The following is a 23,289-nucleotide window of genomic DNA, read 5'->3' on the forward strand; positions in this document are numbered from 1 at the left end:
TACTGAAAAAATGGTTGGGACCCCCTCCTTCAGGGGTTCATACGGTCTCTATAATCACCCCTCCCTCTCATACCACTCTAGAGACACCTATCAATCCCGATCTCACATGCACCCAATCACGAGGAATACGGTCTCTGCTGATGGACTTTTCAGACGTATTCTCTGATCAACCAGGCAGGACCCAACTAGCCGAACATTGTATCCCTACTCCTCCGGGGGTGGTGGTGAAACAAAAACCTTACCGGATCCCAGAGGCTCGACGAGCCGCCTTTCAGGAGGAAGTGTCCAGGATGTTGGGATCAGGGGTTATAGTGCCTTCCCATAGTAACTGGTGTTCCCCCGTGGTGCTGGTACCCAAACCGGATGGCAGCATCCGGTTTTGTATTGACTTCCGCGCGGTGAACAAGGTGTCCAAGCAGGATGCCTATCCTCTTCCCCGGGTGGATGAACTCATAGAACGCCTTGGTGAGGCCCGATACATCACCACTATCGACCTCACCAAGGGTTACTGGCAGATCCCGTTGGCCCCCGCGGATCAAGAAAAAACCGCGTTCTCCACCCCTTCCGGCCACTATCACTTTACTGTTCTTCCCTTTGGGTTGCATGGGGCCCCAGCGACCTTTCAGCGGGCCATGGATGTGCTTCTGGCCCCTCACTTATCCTATTCAGGGGCTTATTTAGATGACATCGTGGTCTTTAGCAAGACCTGGGAGGAGCACCTAGAGCACTTAGGGAACGTACTGAACAGCCTTCGTCAATCCGGGTTACACATCAACGCCAAGAAAACCCGAGTGGCCTTTCATAAAGTGAAGTATTTGGGGTATCTCTTGGGGGAGGGTCATATAGCACCCCAAACCGAAAAAGTGGCCGCAATCCAGTCCGTTCCCTATCCAAAGACCAAAAGGGACTTGAGGGCATTCTTAGGGTTGGTGGGGTATTACAGACGGTTCATAGCCCAGTTTGCTACCATAGCGGGCCCCCTCACTGACTTATTGCGCAAAACACACACCTCACCCAGGTTGCACGCCCCTTCAGTTCAAGAAGCGTCTGCATTCCAAGCACTGAAAGATGCTATTACCACCTCCCCTGTATTAGTGACCCCAGATTTCGACAAATCCTTTATCCTGCAGACAGACGCCTCAGGTGTTGGAATCGGGGCGGTTCTCTCTCAGAAAGATCCCGACGGTCACGAACGCCCCATTCTTTTTCTCAGTAGGAAATTGTTTCCTAGGGAGCAGGCTTACTCCACTGTAGAAAAAGAGTGCCTTGCGGTCAAGTGGGGGGTTGAGAAACTCCGGTACTACTTAGAAGGCAGACCCTTTGTCCTATACACGGACCATGCTCCCCTCACCTGGTTGCAACGGAATCGCGGTCACAATGACAGGATCCTCCGCTGGTTCCTTGCCCTCCAACCCTATCAGATAGACGTCCAACATCGGAAAGGGGTGAATCAGGGTAATGCTGACTTTCTTTCTCGGTTCCCTTGTTCCCCCGATCGGGTCACACCAGGGGGAGGGAATTGTCACGGGGGCACCACTGGGGGCACGGCTTCTGACACCCAACCTGAACGGATGGCTGATTGTTCCTTTACGCCTTGGCCACAGGACTGGTACGGGCCCTTTAATTCCACCAGAGAACCCCGTGGGGAGGAGCCGACTGTCTACACGACGGACCACGTCATCCAATCAGAGAGCCCGGGACCTTGTAAAACAAACCCGGAAGAGACGAAGGACGCGAAAGCCGGAGGACGTGAGGAGAGCCGAGAGAAGGAGACGGAGCAGGATCGAGTGAGCAGTGGAGAAGGAGAGACGACTGAAGGAGAGTGCGGAATCCGAGAGACTGCGCCGACGGAGCCAGGAGGCCAACGGATACGCTACTCGCCCCGCCACGTTCCTGGAGGAGCGTGGCTGGGAAAGGTACGTGATCGTATCTTGAGTCTGTCACAAGTACGGGGAGGGTCGAAGTGAATGGGACGAGGGAGGTCACGGGAGTACGGGGAGTGTTGAGGATTCTTTTCCTGTGGGTCAACCACGCTCACCCCTTCCAGCCTTCTCTGCCTACGTTCACCTCCTTACCTCACCTGAGTTGCAAGAGTCGCACGAGTTGGTGGTAGTCCCGGTGATCCCTCACAACCCTTTTCCCCCTCAAAGCGCCCTTGGTCCCTACAACCCTACTCACCTTTGTGTCCCTCTGTATCTCTTCCCTGGGTCACGGACGGAGGAGGAGGAGACGGTCCCTACGGCAGAACCGGACGGAGAGACGATCCCTACAGAGGAACCCAAACCGGACACTGACCCCTGGATCAACAGACCGCATACAGAATCTTGAACGAAGGACGCTTATTGAGCCAATAAAAATCCGATTCATTACCTCATCAGTGGGTCCCTGTGTTGATATACTAGGTGAACCACTCCCCCCACCACACCGGTCCTCACACTGCACCAAAAACAATGATGGTCCTCATTATAGGTCTAATTTAGAACCAAGTTTTCAAAAAAGAGCTTAACTCCATCTATATAGTTCCAGAATGTCTCACACAACCATTAATCCATGATAATTCTCAGTTCCTTTGGAGCCTAAGGAAAGTCACAAAACACTTTTGGGATGAACAATGGTGGCTGAAACATGTAGACCCATATTTGATGCAAGGGATAACTGAATAGCGTTCATCCTTGCTTTTAATCTAATCCAAGTACTCTGAAGCGGATTACATTGTGTACAGGGGATTTAAGACATCTTTATGTATAGCACAGATCCCACCACCAAATGAAACTATAATAATATCTCTCTCCCTGTGAAGGTTGAACCCACCCAGACACAATAGGTCTTCCGGTGTGGGGACTCATTGATGAAGCATGCCACTAGTTAGTTCTAGTGGGTGAGAGTCATTTTACAATTATGAAGGATCCTACTTGTGGCTGGGTTGGAATGAAAGAGTAGGCATCTGAACACATAGTGATTTCTCTCCACATTGATTGATTGATATGCTAGGAGTAGATCCACTCTTATGTTTCCATCTCTTCTGGTTTGATATTATACTGTTCTGGAACCCTATCAGCAATGCATTGAATCATGAGGCGGGAGAGGTGAAGAGGAAGATTTTGGGGGCCACTAAATTCTAAGCAGAAAAAAGAATGCAAGAAGCCTTTTTAAGCATGTAACAATGCAGAATATTTTGGATTTTCCAATAGGTTTTCTTGAAATCGAGGCAATATCTGTCCAACAGAGAGATGTACAGCAATCTCTACTCTTTGTAGAGTGACTGACTCCCACCGGTCTCTGAGAGTCAAACAAAAGTAGAAGCAGCCTACTTTGTAGGCAGGCTTATCAAGTATTTACACAGGATTACTATATACACAGAAAAATCTGTTATCCATTTTTAGGAGTAGATTTATCAAGTGATGCATTTGTTTATGTGTGTTTGTGTGTGCGTGTAGAGCTAAGAAAGGTATCGGATTCATTTGCTGTTATCATAACCTGTTCCCTGTAGCCTTCCTTCAACCTTATCCGTTCAAGACAAATCCATTTCTATTCTAGCCCTGTTTTGTTATTTCTCTTACATGAGCCTTCAAGGAAACTTAAGGGGCTGTGTTTCATAGGACTTCCCTGAAGGCTATTTACATATATCCCTCTCTTACCATTTCTTCTTTCGAATTTCTATACTTCCATGTAATCTCCACTGCACAATATTACCAGTTCATGTTGTGCCAGATATGAAGTCTTTCCTTGAGGCCATCTACGGCTCTTGAGACTCATAGAGTTGAGGGCCCTTCTGAAGGGGATGCCCGCACACCATCGCCACATCCTCCATTCTGATTTTGCTGGGCATATCTGTATCTTCCTCAGTCATCCTGATGTCCCCAGATACCCATAGAGCAGAAGGATGGATATGGATGGAGTACCAGCCAAGAAGATTTCTCGGGAATGCTATTAATTCCCGGTTATGTGTGATTGACACATTACGTTATGTATATATTATGCAAATACGATTCTCACCAATCTCAATTTGGGGATAACATGCAATCAAGACAAAGGTAAGACTCAATCATGCATGAGCATGCTTGATTCTCAATATTAGTTCTGTAGAAAATACAAAAATCAAAAGCCACAGGAATACAGACAGTAATACAGTGTAGCCATTATATTAATTATAGACGTAACAATATTAATTTGATAGACAGTAAGGAATTCGCAGTTGGATGTTACATGACAAAAAAATAGAATTACAAGATAAATAAAATAAAATTTATTTGTGGTTCTTTTGGACATGTATGCATGACACTTCCCATATTTTGGAGATAAATGGACCGTTTTTTTGTGAGATAATTCTCCATGAAAGTTGAACATATAGCTTGAAAATATAATATAGGTGTTTGATGCTTTAAGTATTTGGGGGCATATTATCAAGAACGGCGTTAAAATTATCGGCGCTTTAGCGGCAGAAAACTGCCGCTAAAGAGGCGATAATGGGCTTGATAATATGCCCGTGAGAATTCCAATAGAAGCCCATGTTCAGACCAGAACATGGACTTCTATTGGAATTCTCAAGGGCATATTATCAAGCCCATTATCGCCACTTTAGCGGCAGTTTTCTGCCGCTAAAGCGGCGATAATTTTATCGCTGTTTCTTGATAATATGCCCCTTGATTCTTTAGGTACCAGGTATAACTATGGTTGACTTTGGCATAAAAGGGAAACAGACCACCTCGCTGCTGTCTGCATCATGTGATAAGTCTGAGCCCCATGACCATTTACTTTTAGAACCAACAAAGCACTTGTGTTCCTGCATGATGTAAGTTGACTTATTTTTTACTAGATGTCCTCATTAAATCAACGCTGGCTCTACCGCGTGTTTTGGTATGTGTGCTTTATATTTTAGGAAAACGGGTGTGCCAATCAATTTTAATTTTCGATATGCTATCTGGATATAAATTTAGCTGCATTACAGTTGCATCCTTTAACTTGCACTGAGCATCGACATCTATTTTGTTGTTGGCCAAACTTTCAACTATCGTTTGGTATGAAATGGTTTGCTTTTTCTTGTTTTGAACTGCGCTTTCAGACTATGTCAGAGATTTTTTGTCCTGTTGTCAAGGCTGTAGCTTCAGGGGGGTGTTTGGGGTGTTACATCCCTCTAATAAATGTATTTTCTGGTAAATAGTTGGGCACTGGTGGTTCCAGTAGTGTATAGTGCCGCATTTCACCTGGATTTGTTTTTTACATAAATGCAGACAAAAACGCCCACACACTCTTCCTTCTTTCTGTTTTTAAAGTATTCAAAAATGTTGGTAATTCTTAGGCTTGGGCGGAGTTCATGAAACTCCGCAAAGTGGCAAAAAAAAACTCCTCCATGCTGCCCGGAGTGAGGCAAGTGGTGGAGTGAGGTAAGTTGGGCTGCTCGAGCTGCTTTTTAGCGCCGGGAGCTTGTTTGACACTGCAAGATCAGCATGAACAGCACCACGTGCAACGCAAGAGGCTGTAGCTTCTTTCTGCTGCTCCAGTAAATGTTCTACTCAAGCAGCAGCTTCCTTAACGCGAGCTGCAGGTTTCTCAACGTGAGCGGTAGCGACCTGCTATGACCGCCCACGTTGAGAAATTTTGCCAGGAGGTGGTCTAGTATTGGATTTTACTAGCTCGTGCTCACCAACTTAACGCTGGTGAGCCACTGGAGAGGAAAAACTCCACTCTGCGCCATGCCATGGTGTTTTTTTAAACAAAATATTGTGATTTCTCTCACCCTAGTACTGCTACTATCAGCATTCCTCTCCCTTTCCACTGCCCCTTACGCCCCTCTCATTCTCCCTTCTTCTCGCATTATGTGTTTTAACGTAATATGCCAGCCTGATTGTTGGAAAATCTGAAGCTCCCCCCGCCCCCAATCTTACTGACCAAGCTACACGCCCCTGCCTGCTGTTGTGGCACTGGTACAGTGTCACCCCTTTTGTTTGCTTCTTATTGCTTTGCCTTGCTCATTGGTGTGTGATTGACCATTCATTGGTCTGTGTGAATTCTTTGGAGTACCATCCTGTGGTCTAAGTGCGGCGTGTATCTTACGTCAAGGCTGGATAGGTATCATTTTGAGCTTCCTTGTTTTTTTTTTTTTTTTTTTTTTTTTTTTGAAACCGTTTATTACAGAATCCAAAAGATATACAAAGATGGGCCTACAACCTTCAGGCCGGCCGCTAGCAAACAGAAAGAGCATATAATACAAACAGTAGAACACACGCTGCGGCAGAAGAGAGATCACAGGAGTTGAAAGAAGCGTTGGCAGCCACACCATCCGGACCACATACAACGGTTTCATTTTTATATAAATAACGAAGAAACAAGTCCACAAGGCAACCCACAATCGGAAACAATAGCATGTGCTCCCGCTTCCTTGGTTTTAAGTACTGCTTGGGTAGGTGTGTGTGTGATTGACTGCATGCATTGGCCTTTGTGTGAATCTTTTGGAGCACCATCCAGTGGTCTATGTGTGGCATGCAACTTACATCAAGGCTTCAAGTACTGCTTGAGTTGGTGTTTCATTTCATGAATGTGGCTTTGCCTTCTCTAACTTGCACTTTTTTTCGCCATATGTTAGTGAGTTTGTATTGCCCTCCATTTGCCCATATATGATTTAATATTCTGGATGCTTAAGTCTCACCACTTGGAAAGGCCCAACATTGAAGTAATTATTGCAGTAGTAATTTTTCAAATGCATAATAGAAGAGCCATGTTCCATAATATTACAAAGTCAGTGGTGAGCCTACTATTGTACTATCCTTTGCGTTTTTCAATTTCTTGCGAATATTTTATGGTGTGGGCCTACTTATCAAATTGTCAGTACAAGGTATGTACAACAAATTAATGAAACTGTATATACACCATTTTAAAGTATTCAATACTGCACAGGCATCGGTTTAAGGCCATTGCATTACTTTGCATGGAGCAATTTTTGTAGCCAGAGCTTTTCAAGCCTGAGGCGCATAGGTAGGGTGAGCAGTGGATTACTGGACCCAGGATAAGGAAGGGGGTGTTAACAGGTAAATGGGAGAGTACACTGTGATAGACAGTACACTGTACAGATTTGTTTATAAATATTTAAGCATGCACATATGTTGCACATCCATCTCACTTATTTGAAAATTGAGAAATGAAATGACCTCTTGAGACACAAGCCAAGAGGAGAATCTAGATATCCAAGCTCTCAAGTCAAAAACGGACCCACTGGATCTCAGATCCTTTCTCCATAAAGAAGAGCACTGGCAGGATCAATGATAATAAACAAACATGTAATGATTTCTTATTAGGGACAATAGTTGTCACGTTAACATATATGCAGTCTGTGCCTTAGAGTCACCTCCTTTTTCATGCTGCTATGTAGGGCTTAGTCTACTGATTCCACCGTATAACGTGTCCCTAGTCACAAATCAGACTATAATAATAATGCAAAATAATAATTTATGTACCACTGTAAGCGGTGCAGCAAATTCATATTTGCCATCTGTAAATACAAGCTGTCAAATGAACCAATATGCAAATTAGGTTAAATCCAGAAACAAAACTATATGCATGGCTTTGCAAAAGTGATGGAGATGTGAGCTGGTTGTGCTGTGCAACTTTAATCAACTGAAATGATCACACTGGCCACATTTAAGATGAGTGCACCAATGTAATGTATCCTCTCATTTCCTGCCTTCTGATAAATCACCTTAAGACATTTGTAGACTTAAAAATATAAACTATTTAGCCGCATTACTTTTATGAACACTTACCAGAAGTATTTTCAAGGTAACTCCCTCTTAGTGTTTCTTCCTCAAAGCTTTGTATCTGAGAGGCAAGAAACAAAAATAATCACATTGCAGCAAGGCAGCAATTGCTAGGTAAGAAGGCAAACATAATATTAGAAGAGAAACATCTAATTAACTTAATTCTACGTTGTCTGTGATAGACGAAGCGCAAGTTAATTCGGATAATTGTTTCAGTCAATGCCATATAAAAAGTTGCAAACAAGCCTGGGCAGACAATTATTTTTTTTCAACTTCCATCCAGTTTTTCATTGCGGTAGAAGGTTCTCTGTTTTGTAAAGTGGTGTAGTTCAATACAATTCTGCAAACTCCACATTTGATTCAAAGAATCAAAAAAAGATTCAAAGATTCTTTACTCTGCACGGTTAGTTGAAATCATTGCATAAACAACCAATGCAACTAGGATAAAAAATATATAAGTATCAAGCAAATCCAACCTGAACCCAGTCTATTTGTGACTCGCTATAAGTGAATGATTAATTAACTAATTAAAATGCAAGTGCAATAAAAACGCAAAATCCCCATCTCATCCTGATTCGCCGAGCGCAACTGGATTTAGATTAAAAAAAAGTATAAAAATTCTAATGCTAAAGGCCCCCAATCAAGCCCATGACTGATATAAAGAAATGACCCGCCAAGGCGATAGCAGCGATTGCACAGGCATTTGATTCATAAATGTATTGCAGCTATAAAATGCTGAAAGCAAACAATCCTCATCTAAGGATTATACAGATGTGCGAGCTATGGTGCAACAGCATTAAGTACCATTGCAACAACCTTGATTCATTTTAAAAATCTTGCGTCAGAAGTCCCCCTTTAAGCATTCCTCCACCACAGTTTTAAAAGTTCTAATATTCAGTCGTCTGAAGACTGGTGCTAGCCAGAACCACCTTGGGGCAGTGAGATCAGTGCCCACACCGATGATGTGCCCGAGGGTCTCTGATGATAAACAACAGTCCCTGCATAGAGCTTCCTGAGTTCCTGTCAAACCTCCTTACTTATATGTATTCAATGGAATCAGGCTGAGTAGTAGGTGAAGAAGTTGGGCTTTTAAGAGCAATTTAGATGGGCGAGATAAATATGCTGGCAAAGTTATTGTCTGATAGAGCTCCAGCCCTGATGACCTGAGGTCCATGTTCAGTACAGCATGAGCTCTAGCCTAGATGACCTGAGGTCCGTGGTCGGTACAGCATGAGCTCTAGCCCAGATGACCTGAGGTCCATGTTCAGTACAGCATGAGCTCTAGCCCAGATGACCTGAGGTCCATGGGTGGTACAGCATGAGCTCTAGCCTAGATGACCTGAGGTCCGTGGTCGGTACAGCATGAGCTCTAGCCCTGATGGCCTGAGGTCCATGTACGGTATAGCATGAGCTCTAGCTCTGATGACCTGTGGTCCATGGTCAGTATAGTATGAGCTCTAGCCGGGTGACCTGAGGTCCATGGTCGGTATAGCATGAGCTCTTGCCCTGATGACCTTCCAATTGTCGTGCGCAATAGCAGCCTTGCCTGTTTCAAGAGTATTTTGCTGGCCTTTTCGGTGGAAGTGAGGATTGCATAAAGTGTCTAGCTATGAGCCCCTCAACCACAGCCTGATAGACATTGTACATGATTTGATATCTTATCTTGTATTCCAGTCCATAAGAGCTGCCTAATAGAACCAAGTTCGTCGATTTTCAATTTAGCATTTTCAATTCAGCACAGAGAGAGAGAGAGTGTAAGAAAGCGTGCATAACTAGTTTAGTACTGATGGGTCAGGTTGAGCTCAAGTTGAATTTGATCTTGAGCCGTGCATGACGGCAGTCAGAAAAGACGTCTGTAGCAACGGCACTGTGCAAGATCTAACCAAGATATTAGGCGCATTTTGTAAATAAAGGATCCATATGTCAGGGTAGGCATCAATCTGCTTTTGATTACTTTGCTAACTGCAAGCAAGTCTGTAGGGTTGTTAAAGAGACACTGAAATGTGATAGGAAGCGTGTTTTCAGTGGTTGTGAGCTACTCAAGCTGTGAAGCTGGATGACCACGGCCATACACATACGCATTTGATTGTATGGACTCTTTACATTTTCAGGTCATTCATAAACCATGCACCAAACTTTATTTTTTCTCCAAAGACTAATATCTTGGTTTTGGACAGATTAATGCTGAGCTTGTTGTCTTCACAGTATTCTGCCAACAAGGTCAGAGGTCGTAACGCAATTGCAGTTATTTCCAGTAAGATAGTATCGTCAGCATACTGCAAATGATGTATGATGGTTCCACCAATCTTTGGTGGAAAAGTTTTGGCTGTGCTCAAATTGCCTACAGATCTGCCAAGTATAGATTAAAAGGTAAAGGGGCCAAGATGTGACCTTGACTCAAACCTCTACTGGTGTAGATATTCGCCAGAGTAAACCATTTGCTGGAGACTCTCACCTTTAACTATTTGTTTGAGCAAAGGCTTATGATGGCAGTCAGAAGGTTTGGTGGTATGTCCAAGGCTGCTAATTTAAATTAGAACCGACCTCTATCCACCTTGTTAAAGGCTGTAGCAATGCCAATAAGTGCACTAAATATGTTTGTGTCTCCTGCAGTCCTTTGATTAATCAAGTTTCATTTTCAGAGAAAGGTTTCTGGAAATGCACTCTGGATGGCAAAAAGGAGTTGGGCTTGTGTAGATAGCTCCTTGTCCTTAAAAAGGATAATTGTTTCTTCTTTGTTCAAAATGTAGTGTGTAACATTCTATTTTCTTTATTTTAGTCCTTATTTTGCTTGTAGCATCTGGTTAGAGAAAGCATTTAAAGGTTTTGCCTACGATCTCTGTATGGCTCATTTAAATTTGTCTGGTTTGTCGAATAATACAGACTTCATGTTGCATTCAAAACTCATGTGTATTACCATTTTTATGTTATTTAAGAAAATGTTTTGAAAAGAAGTGACATGTTTGTTGGACATTGGGCTACTGAGTGAGGGGGATAAAACCCTACTGAAGCAGGAACAACAATCTCTGTCAGGGTGAAACAAATAGAAACCCCAAATTAACCTGTGCTTAACCTAAACATAGCAGTCAGGCTTAACTTAGAGGCACACACATGACAAACCCTTCACTAATTCAGTAAAATTGGGTAAAATGTAATAAATTATTTGAGACCAAAATGACAAAAATCCACCCGGTAGAACCGGATATATGCAATTCTAAAGATTTAAGTGGAACAGTTCTTAGAGGCACAAAGCGCCAACTTTGGTTATCTGCCACCGGACCGGGACAAAGCCACAAGTTCAGGCTGAGTGAGATGGAGCGCGGGATGAATACAGGGAGGCAGTTAGTCCTGCTTAACAAGAGTACCTTAAATCCTGGTTGCGGAGCGTTGCAAGCTCCCACGTTAAGGATGTGCCACAAAGGGGCAGTCCAAAGGACCCGAGAGGCTGTGATGTGAGAACCTGCATCATCATCGAAGGTGCTGTTGACGAGGGGCTTGCGATGTGGCGTCCTGAGTTATCGTTTTAGATGCTGTCAATGAGGGGTTTACGATGTGAAGTTCTGTGTCAAAGATTTGTCACGCACCGGCTGATTACGAAGAATTTGCAGGGATTGCAATGCAGAGCCCTGCTTTGCCTTTGAGGATGCCATCAACAAGGGTCTTGTGATGCGAAGACCTACACTGAAGATACTTTGTGCAGAAGAACTTCAGAGGAGACTATGGGCTGCGATGTGGAGTCCTGCTTTGGGAATGCCACGTGCAGCGGTAGTTCTTGAATGCAGCTGCAAGGATATGGATTGCACTGCATTGGTTCTGCCCACAGCACCACAGCTGGGCTGACAGAGCACTTTCAGGTCCAATTCCAAAGGTCCAGGACTGGGGTGGCCCCGCTTGAGGGACAAAACACAGCAGTCTGAGTCCAGGACTGGGTTCAAGGTGGTTGGAACTTGCTCCATCCTGAAGATTCCGAACAGGAAGCCAGCCAACTGTCCCTTGGAGTCACTCTGGTGGTCCTGGGTTCAAGAAGCAAGTCCAGTCCTTCAGCGACGCAAGAAGGTCAAAGAAAGTAGCAGTCCATCTTGCATAGCAGCACAGCAGCCCTTCTGTGTCTTATACAGGTCCAGAGGTGTACTGAAGATTTGAGTTTGAGGGTCCAATGTTTATACTTGGAGCCACCTTTGAAGTAGGGGAAGCTTCTAAGGTTTTTACCCTGCACCCACAGAAGTGCTTGAAATGTCCTGCCTCAGCTTGCATGAGGTCACAAAAGACCAGTGTCAAACCCTTTGTGAAAGTGCTCAGGCAGAGTCCTTTTGATATGCAAGTGTGGTTGGCGACAGCCCCTTCTCCCTCATCAAGTCAGAGATGACCCATCCTGTTCCCCTTTGTCTTACTGTCTGGGATCAATACACAATGGCCAATTGTCAGTTACACCTAGTCATGTAACTGAGGATACAGGTAGCAGACACCAAATGGGAAGGACAAAAAAATCATACTTTACCATTAAAGAGGGCATCAAAGTACATTTCTTTAGACGCCAAACTTGACATTCCTTCCTGCTTCCAAATTAAATGTATCAATTATTAAATGGAATAAGTTAACCCAATGTTATCCTATGCGAGAGGTAGGCCTCAAAGTAGTAAAAAACGAATTCAAGATTTTTCACTTTCAGGACATGTAAAACGTAAAAGTACATGTCAACCTTTTTAAATACACAGCACTCTGCACTGTGGGATGTGTAGGGTCTACCCTAGGGGGTGACCTATATGTATTAAAAATGGAGGTTTGGGCCTAGCATCTTGCCAGGTCAAAATGGCAGTTCAAAACTGCGCAAACAGACTGAAAAACAGGCCGTTAAACATGTTTAAAAGGCTGCTTAAGTGGACGGCTCAATCCTTGCTGCAGGTCCACAAGTAGCATTTAATTTACAGGCCCGCGGTACACGTGGTATCATTTCACTAGGGACATACATGTAAATTCAATTTGCCAATCGGGAGTAACAACTGTTTCAAACCCAGCAGCTGTGATGCGCGATCAGCCTTCTTCTGGATGATGGGGCTTGTAGTTTACTCTGTGGTACATGTTCTGTCCGTCGGACAACACAAAACAGTTTTTAGAACTATGACTTCGAAAAGACAATGCGCTGAAGGACGACAGCCATGCAAGGCACCACAGCACACAAGTCAAGGCCTGACGTCACTCTAAGTTATCAAAGGATAGCAGTTTTGGCGTGCTCCCGCACGCACTGCTATTCAGCCGTAGAAACATACATTAAAGCACTACAATGTCTAGTAAAAAAAATTAAAGGAAGACTGCAATTTCTAGACCCATGCAATAGGTACCATGCTGCCAAATTCCCTTTTGTTTCCCCCCACATCATGAATTTTGCGGAATATTTTTTATGCAATGTACCATTTGCTCCCTTGCATTTGACTCCCGCCCCAGACACTGCCAGGAGGCGGTATGGGTCTATTCAGGTTTTGCAACACGCAGTCCTGAAGCGCGCCCTCTGAGAACTACCTTTGGACTGCCAGGTGACAGTGGTGTGTATCCCACCCTATTTAGAGGAGCTGGGTGACCTTCACTCGTTTTCCTTGCTCTAGAATGTCATGTCGTACATGGTGGGCAAAGGAAGGGAGAAGATAAAAGAACCCACAAGAGCATGGGGGGAATCTCCCTCCGCATCAGGGTCATTCTTATTTTCTTTTGTGAAAACACACTGTAGCTTAGAGAATCTACACAAATAGGTTTCCTTCCTTCTACCCTACTAAGTGCTGGTAGTTAGTCCAGTGGCACAAAGGGTGCAACGCTGTTGGCTGGCACAACATGCCACTGGAAACCCTGCTTATAGATCCTTCCTTTTGTCTTTCCACCTTTCTTCCTTATTTCCTTTTTGATAATCCCACTTCAGTGATCTTTTTCCACAACATGTCCCCACATATCCATAGGGAACCCCTAAAAATGTATCTTTCACTTCACAATGACCACAGCTTAAAAAGCTGACAGACTCAACATTCAACACAACATTGTTTTTATCTCGTCCAACACGCATCTCCTTCTGAAAATAATTTCAAAATGTTACAACCTCCAGAGCACCAAAGCAGAACCAACTGGCAACATATTATCAACATCATGCATAGAGTATCGACAGCTCTACACATACCTCTGTTCATGTTACCCAAATGTTTGCACCTATATTTGCCTTGCATTGTTCTATCAAAAGTGACACCTCTCAAAATGTCACAATAATTAATGCCACCTTTTCAAATTGAGCGCACTGGACCCTCAGTCACCATCAAGAAGCAGGCCGGAACCAAACACTTGCTACATTAGAGTCAATTCAATTAAGATCAGTCTCATTGAGCAGACAATGCATAAGCCACTAACATCAATGCCCACTTCTTCAAACCCATTCCTGCTTCAATGCCATGCCAGAAAAATGCTGAAGGGGGCAGTACACATCACACAAATCCATGTGGTCATGCAGATTTCACACATTTAACTCCAATACAGCAACATGCATTTCAGACAATCCACATCACTAACAGGCCACATATGAGGCAGTGGTACATCATACAAATGATAATTATGTCTGGTCCTTTTACTGATGCACCCTTTGATAGACAGAGTTGCAACCTTTCTGAACCCCACCTATTGTAACATCCATATTGTCTCTAGAGTACAATCATCAGTGGATACTAAGCAGCGGCGGCCGGCACAGGTAAACGCGTTGGGGCGGGGCAGGCAGTAAGTCGACAGATGACAGAATAGGTATAATTAAATAACACCTATTCCGTCGTCTGTCGGCTTCCCCCCTGCCGCGCCCTGCTCCGCCCCACTGGATCACCACGCTTACCTATGCCAGCCGCCACTGGCTCTAAGTGAAGAGACATGATTGAGATGTGTCTGGGCAAATTCCTGGCTGGTCTAGTGTTGCTCTCCACACAGCTCTTAACATAGTGACTGATGAAGTAAGTTGCACTGTAGAGCTCCATCCAAAGGACACAAATCTCATGTAGTTAAAGTTCAACTAACAAATCTATTGGAAAGAGGAAGATGAGGAGGACATTGCAGTACCACCAACGCACTGCCCATCTTGGTCTAAAAAACCGTGCCTTTCGCACTCCAACAGCAGTGCGTCCAGTGGGGAAGATTCCAAATAGCCATTTTTACTGTATGTTGAACAACATGTAAAAAGATTATACAAGCGACAATTGTTTACTTGTTGCAGTAATATTGTAGCAAATTCAATGATTGCTCCCTGGAGCTAAGCATTATGACAGACCCCGTCCTCTAATGTATAAATGCCTCCTGAATGGAAGCATCTTCTGACTACTGGAGACATGGATATCAATGAGCTCCCAAAGGCTGATAGAAAAAACCGCATGGAAAGTGTTCACTAACAAAACTGAATATACTCGCAGCTGCAGGGTGATAACTACAAGCAGGAATAATAGACTGCTATTTGGTTTCTGCTGTCACAGTCATGATGTTCCAGCACAAAGCTTTGCGGCAAAGTCACAAGTGTGACCTTTCAATGTTCACTAAAATGGACAAGAAGGATCAACATGAACATGATCCATAGACTTACAATGCTTCAGTGTCCAAGGCTGTCGTGGTCCCTTTTTAATACCTATACTTCCAAATGGAAGAACATTCAACTCATGATTCTCAAATTAAAAACTACAAACGTTACTGAAATAAAATAAAATCAGATCTCAGCCCCAGCTCTATCTAGTGCAGTCACCAGTAAAATCCCAATCTGCAAACATGCTCTTTCAACATCCTGGTGGAACTGAGATTCTTTATTTTACCCTCAATCATACCGAAACAAAGCCTGTGTGGCAAGAGGGAGACCAGCCTTCTACTCTGTCAGATTCATTTCCAAGATATTTGCAGAAAATTACACTGCTGCCAATTTCTGCCATGTGAGAAAATAGGGAAGTTTATGGCTCTCAAATTCCCCATGGCCATTCATCATCGTCACACCTAAGCTCAGTCTGGTCTTATTAATAGCACTGTGATATTTAGATGCTGGCATTTACAACAGTGCAACACTCCTGAATCAGGCTAGATTGGTTTCTGCTGTGTAGAGGATGTTCACTAAGTACATGCTTTGCTGTTGCTATCCTATGGTTCTCACGCCCATGAACAGCAGCTTTTATTTGCATCTAAATATTATTGCCTGACACTGGTGAGCATCAAATATGTCATATTCTGATTTTAATGTCGGTCCCATAAATCAACTGCAGTTGTTTATTGCATAGAGCAGCCTTGCCTTGGGAACATATTCTCTCTTAAACTCTCTGTATTAAATATGCATGGATTTTGTGCTGATTCTGAATTTCTTCCCATGGCCCAAAATGTTTATCGAATTTGCTTTTCAATTTTTAAATATGGAAATTCCTGATTTATTTTCGTGTTGTTTCACTGTACATGCTGGGTTCCTGTTTTTCTTCCTTTGGGTTCGTGCTACTCCCATTTGGTTCCCTGGGCATCTGGAAACGCCCATGGAAATACTTGTTGTGAATTGCATACTGCTGATTTGAACACAGGAATGCTGAAGGCAATCCTGTCTGTGGGCACCCAGGCATTGTCCAGGTATAGGGTGCCAAACTCTCCCCTTGCTGCTTTACCTCCCAAATCATCCCACCCAACAGTAACTTATCCTGGTGCTTTGGGATGCCCAAGCCAGTAAGGTAAAACCAGCTAACATTCCTCCAAAGATTTACTGCACCCTCCATCCCTCCCTTTATTGGCTGCAAAAAATATGGAATCCTCTACTAGCCTAGATGATGATTAGTGCCTGGTCACTCTTTAAACATTGCCATCAAACCCAATCTTATTTTAGATTAAAGTTATATATTATAGTTGCAACAGGGGCTCTTTAGGTGCAGATATTGCCTAGGCTACATGTGGGAAATTGGGTTATTGGCCGAGGGGGATGTGAGCCCTTCTCAAGCAACAGCCACAATCCTTGTCAAGGTGAACCAAAAAGGTCTTTAAATTAACCTGTGCTTAACCCTCTGGCAGCTTGGCACAAAAACAGTCAGGCTTAATTTAGAGGCAATGTGTAAAGTATTTATACAGCACTCAAAGAGCAATAACGTGGAAATACAACACAAGAAAACTCCCACACCATTTTAGAAACATTTAATAAAACGTAATTAATTAACTGACATGAAAAAATCCAATCAGTAGAACCTGAGTTCTGAATTTTCAAAGTTTAAAGTGAAAAATAGAGCCTAAAAGATCAAAGCGCTAACCGTGGAAAGTCAGTTATGGTAAACTGGGGCAAAGTCGAAAGCTTTGGCTGATGATGATGGAGCGCGTTTTGAATACACTGCGAGGAGTCCCTGACCAGGATTTGCTGCTCCAAAGTTTTGGATTTGGGCTATCTGGGCAACTTTAGCACCACTTCCAAGGGTCTGGGACTGAAGGAGAACCACTTGGACGGCCAGGACTCTCTCATGTTGGGTCTAGGTTCTGGTCAAAAATGGTTGGAACCTTTTCTGTGAGGCTCTGAATAGGAGGCCAGCCTGCTAGCCCTTGGAGTCACTGGAAGCCCTGGGTTCAAGCAGAAAAGCAGGTCTCAAATAGCAGGGTAGTCCTCTGAGAGTCCTCCATAGGTCCAGATATGAACTGAAGGGTGAGTCTGAATGTCCTAATTTCATACCTGGTGCCAGCTTTGAAGTGAAAGAAACTTCTGAAGTTCCCACCCCCGTCCTAATGATATACCTGGTGCCAGCTTTGAAGTGAAATAAACTTCTGGAGTTCACACCCCTCCCCTCTCCCCCTCCCCCCCCCAAGAAAAGTGTCTTGAATTTCCTGCCTCCCTGCTCATGAATTTCATTGTGTGTTGGCTGAGACAGCTGTTTGAAGTGCAAGTGGGGCTGTGCAGAGCTCCGCCCCCTCATAATGGTAGGGTGGCTCATCCTGGCAACACCTAGTTCCACAATTGTGTGGCTGTCTGGAAGGAATGCACAAAGGGCAACTTCACTGTAGTCATTTGACTCAGGATCAGGCTGCAGGCACAAAATGGTTAGGACAAGAAAAGGCCAACATTCTAAAAGTGTCAGTTTCAGAATTGTGATGTAAATTCTAACTTTACCATAAAAGAGGATTTTAATTGACAATTTCTTAGACACCAAACATGATGTTTTGACCTGCTCTGAAACAAAAGTTATCCCATAATAAATGTAATAAGGTAACCTGATGTTATCCAATGAAAGGGGAAGGCCTCACAGTAGTGAATACAAATGTTGTGAACTTTTCACTACAAACACATGTAAAATGTAAAAGTACATTTATATATATTTTTTAATACAATGCACCCTGCGGTATGGGCCATTTAGGGCCTACTTATGAGTGATGTATGTGTATCAAAATGGAGTTTTAGGCTTGGCAAAAGATTTATTTTGCCAAGTCAAATTAGCTGTTAAACTGCACACAGGCTGCATTGACAGGCCTCAGACATGCTTTAAGGGACTACTTCAGTGGGTGGCACAATACATAATACAGGCCCACTAGTAGCATTTCATTGACCAGCCCTGGTTATATGGTATGCCACTTTACTAGGGACATATAAGCAAAATAAATGTGGCAATCAGTTGTAAGCCAATTTTACCATGTTTTAGGGAGTGAGCACAAGCACTTTAGCACTGGTTGGAAAGGGTAGAGTGCACAGAGTCCTAAGGCCAACAAAAATGGGATAGGAGAAGGAAACATGTTTGGGGAAATACCATCCTAAGGCTGACGTAGACATATGCCTTCTGGTTTACCATCCCACCCAAGCAAGCCATGCCACCTTTTCCAGACACTATGTCATCAATCTCCTTCCAAAGCACCAAACATCTTGTTCTTGGTGACTTTAATATTTGGAAATATGGTTCTTCATGAATCTTCCTCTAAAAATGTTAGAACCTTCACATGTTACTGGTTGACTTTCATTTTCCAACATGAAGCCTACTGTTGCACTTCCATTGAAGAACTATTTTGAAATGTAATGTTTTCTTGTCTTCCCCAAAACCTCCAACTTACCACCTAAATCCTCACCTGTTTTGGGAACAGCCTGGACATAGGAAGTTAAGGAAAATCTAAGTCTAATTCACAAAGAGACTACTGCTATTTTGGAGATGGAAATCGATGCTAGTTTAGCCAATTTCTAAAAATGGCTTCTGATTTCACTGGATGCTATCACGGCTCCTTAGTGGAGACTGCAGCTAGCTGAAGCATACCAGAACTGAAAAAGATTAGAATCGCTATGGTGCATATCTTAAAAGTCTTTACAAAACACTACCTAGAAATCCAAACAGCAAGTTCAACTTAAAATTGTGGTAGTTAATATTTTGGATATGATATTGTTATACAATGATATTAACATCCACAACTTTCTGGCACAAAACCTAGACTAGTGATTGGTGGCCTGGCAATCTTGACCCAATTTTAGCCCACTCCCTAAGTAAGTAACCATCTCTCATAACCTGTGCTTCATTTTCGGTTCAATCTTATCCTTTAATGATCACATCCGCAAACTGATTGCTATTTCTTTATCTTCTCAAGGAAATTCAGAAAATATTACATCTCCTTCCCTCTTTCTACTGTAAAAGTCTTGTGAAGTCTATCACTCTGTTTTACATAGTCTCCTGCAATTCCTTACACCAAGGTCGGCCATAATACATTCTCTAAAAACTACAACTTATAAGTCTGGTGCTAAGCAGGTGTTCTTACATTTCTTCTCTCTTGGCCTCTCTTCACTGGCTTCCTGTAGTGAAACACTCACTCTGCAAATCCTTGTGTATGTGTTATTTGGCCTTTCACAACAAAGGTCTAGTCAAAATCACTTCCATTGATATTTACCAAACCCGGCCCTTTGTTCATCTGGGCAATCGTTTGGTTATCCATGAGCACACTGAGCTCAGATGGGTGTCTATACCATTTCAGTTGTTACTTCAAAGGCTTAGAATATCCTTCTCCAACATTTGGAAAGTTGGGTTATTTCACTCCTTGTTTCAAACGTCTTAAAACACAGCTCTTTAACACATCTAACCAGCTGCCCCTGTTTCAACTCCTTTAAGGAACAAGTCTAAGTATTAGTGTGTTTTAGAAATTTTACTAATTCATGAATTCCTGTATATATTTTATTTTCTGTAATACCCAGTGTGTTTTCTAATGTCACACAGCTGCACCCCATGGTTGAAATCTAGTTCAAGAGACCAAAGTGCCACACAATTGCCATGAATGCACTTCTTAACTAATGACTTTGGGCCTGACTTAGAGTTTGGCCAACAGAGTACTCTGTGGTCTACTCTGCATCTGCGTTAATAGTAAATTTATTAGAGGTAGTAATGGAGGCAATGGCAATGCGGATGGTAGTGGAAATGGTATTGGTGGTGAAGGAGCCAACTGCAGAGGCAGAGCTAGAAAACATTCTCCCCTTTCCAGGTTATGTTTGCTCCCTCACTCTTCCTAACTCGACAACAAATGTATCTCTTTCTGAACTTCCTAGGCATGCCTTTTGTAGACTCCTCCATCACTCCTATAATTTTCGGTACTAACCTTTCCATTATTTTTCCCACTCCTGACTTGGTCCCAAACCAGATTTCCTCCTAAGCATGCCTCTTGTAGGCTCCCTGTGGCCCAGTTAATGTCACGATATCCGTTTCCATAACATGTTTTGATTCGCTCCCATTCCTAACTGTGTTCCCATGGCCTGCCTCCCTTCTGTCCCATATCTCCTGGGACAGATGCCTCTATGTTCCCCTGTGGCCCATCAAACAGCTTACTTCCATTCAGTGTTTTGGAGGCTCATCAGTATCAAAGCGGCTCCTATGGTTCACATTCTTCATGTCCCCCAACCTAATTGTCTGCATCCTTCTTTCCTTTCTAATGATCTTTGTTATTTTTCACTTTTGTAGCAACTTCTCTCCATACCTTCCCCCAACTTCTTCCTCTCATGGATTGTTCCTCAGGGTTGTTAATCTCAATTCGGTGGTCACTTAATGGAGAACCCTGGCCAACCTTAGTTGCACCCTTTCTTGTTCCTGGCGGCTCTCTGAAAGGCTCCTGCTCCCAAAATGACCTACACTGTCTTTCTTTCTGAGTTTTCCTCCATTTGACTGCTGACTGCCCCTTTATGTCTCACTCCCCATTTTGCACCCATGTACTCACTTTCATTTCACTTTTCCTGTCCTGCACCCCATTCTCCGGACTCCATCCCACTAAAAGGTTTCCTCTTCTGACCGGGTCTTTAATGCATCTTTTGTTTAGGTAGATTTTGTTTAATCTCATCCCTGCAACCTTTACTCTACTGGAAAGACTAACTTGCATGGTGGGTATGAAGAATACCTCATCATCCAACAGTCCTGTAGTTAAGAGCATCTGATGTAAGTGCAAGTGTTTTTGTTGTTTGGACCTGATGCTAAGTACCACTTTCATTGTACAAACATACTCCACAAGTACTCGTTTACATACTTTTACATGCATCTGTAAATTGGCCAGAAACATCCAACTCTTTGTTAGTAAAAGTACAAACAGGGCACAGTCCTTTTTATTTGCACTAATTGATATGAACTTTTCATAAAAATCACATTTAGTCCCATTTTAGATGTTTTGAAGCTTGTTAAAGAATGTAAAAGAGAACTACACAATTGTCTTTTACACACTCTTAAAATGCCTTTGTGACTATGCCATTATGTAGTGATTGTTGTATTGCTGTGATCATGTCATATTTGGGTTGATCCTACAGGATAATTGGTTCTGCTATTCCACTCTTGTTAATGTTATTTCTCACATCAGATCTGGTTGGACCATACATCTGGATTGCTTTGATGGTGCACTTTTATCACTGATGTTGCTCATGAGGGATCTGCATGCATGCTATTCTATGATAGTATTATTCTTGCCTTTTCTTGATTGTTAGTGCTCATACTACTTCTATAGCTGACCCTACATGGAACTTGATCTGCAGTTCCACTCAAGTAATATCTGGGTGGACTTTGCCGGTGATTGTTTCACAATTGTGCTTTCCTAACTGCCACTGCTGATGTCTGATTTGGGAGGGCTTTACATGCTAATTGTTTTCCAAAGCTTGGATATCATATATGGATGGCATACTTTCTCTTTGTCAGACTGGGGGCTCACTTCAATCAGGGAAAAGCTTACTTTTGCTGCCATTGTTGTATTATTATGTGTGGAGTGGGCACAGGAACTCTCTGCTCTTCAAAGTCATCTCTTTGAAGTTTTCCCCACTTCAAAGGCCCAACTAAGTATAAGAACTAGATTTCTGACCCTACCACTTAAGTACACTTCTGGGCCTGTGAAGTCTCTGCCAGGAAGGACTGCTGTGCTGCTGTAGTACTGTCATTCTGCTGGACTGCTGCTCTGGAAGAAGTGCTTTCTTGTTGTGCTGACCTGCTGCCCCTCTGGTCTGACTGAGAAGGACTGGACCCACATCATTTGAACCCAGAGTGACAGCAAGGGCTTGCTGGCTTGCCTACTGATTGAAGTCTCAGGGACATAAAAGACTCCCAACTCACCTGCCTCAGAACCTAGACTCTGCCCTCTGTGAGACTGCCCTGTCAAGTGGTGCTAACCCAGTCCTGGGCTCTTGAAAGTAGGTCTAAATGGCTGCTCCAGCAGAATCCATGCATCACTGTTGACGCAAGGCTCGGAACAGGCGCATCTCCTCCACTGCGGATTCATCGTCACCTTTGCGAGGATCCGCATCGATGCAGTGCAGTCATTTTGAGGATCGACATCGATGCATCGCCACTGCACGGTGGTGCATCATCCCCACTGCGGATGCATCACCACCTTCGCGAGCACAGAACCTAAGTATTGCCCTCTCTGTGTGGACCATCGTCGATGCACCTCTGCGACGCAACCAGGGTACTTTTCAGTGGGATTTGACCCGATATAGCGCAACCAGATACACCCGGTTGGTGCTTTATATATATAAGCACTACATTTCAGTTTATGCTTTAAAAATGAATACCTCCGGTTCTACTTATTGGATATTTGTTGTTTTGGTCTTGTTTTGTTAATTAAATTAAGCTCTATTTTCTAACCAGGTCTGATATCTTTTTGTGTGGTGTTTTCCACTGCTTTACTGTCTGAAGTGTTGCACAAACACTTTACATATTGCCTCTTAGGTTAGGCCTGACAGCCCTGTGCCAAGCTACCAGTGGTTGAGCACAGGTTAGTTAAGGATGTGTTTGTGACTTACCTTGACTAGGATTGTGGTTCCTGATTGGACAGGGTGCATACCTATGCCAACCAGAAACCCAGTTCTAACAGGGGTCAAGACTGATTTGCATATAACTAAATCCAAACCGTGGTCCATGGTGTGCAAAGTAACGCTGGATTAGGACGCAGCTCAAGAAATTACCAGTGGCTGAGATTTATTCAACGATTCCATCCATCACTTTTGTATATACTTTCGCTTGTCACCGTAAGTGGGACAGGTATGTCCAGAAGTTGGTCCTGTGTTACTGGAATCATGCTTTACCTTGCTGATGAGCCCTAATTAGGGAGAAACCAG

At 43.4% G+C, this 23,289-nt stretch overlaps 1 protein-coding gene across 3 annotated transcripts in view; it reads right to left on the reverse strand.

Moving 5' to 3' along the window:
• Window positions 1–23,289, reverse strand: part of ITPRID1 (ITPR interacting domain containing 1) — a 607,194-nt gene that overhangs the window by 109,136 nt on the left and 474,769 nt on the right. For all 3 annotated transcript variants that reach the window (XM_085607528.1, XM_085607527.1, XM_085607529.1), the window contains one exon: window positions 7,758–7,812. In XM_085607528.1, coding sequence (XP_085463654.1) covers window positions 7,758–7,812 — 55 coding nt within the window. The remainder of the gene's footprint in view (window positions 1–7,757; window positions 7,813–23,289) is intronic.

This window comes from Triturus cristatus, chromosome 5_2 (genome assembly GCF_964204655.1).
Source record: "Triturus cristatus chromosome 5_2, aTriCri1.1, whole genome shotgun sequence".
NCBI classification, from domain to species: Eukaryota; Metazoa; Chordata; class Amphibia; order Caudata; family Salamandridae; genus Triturus; species Triturus cristatus.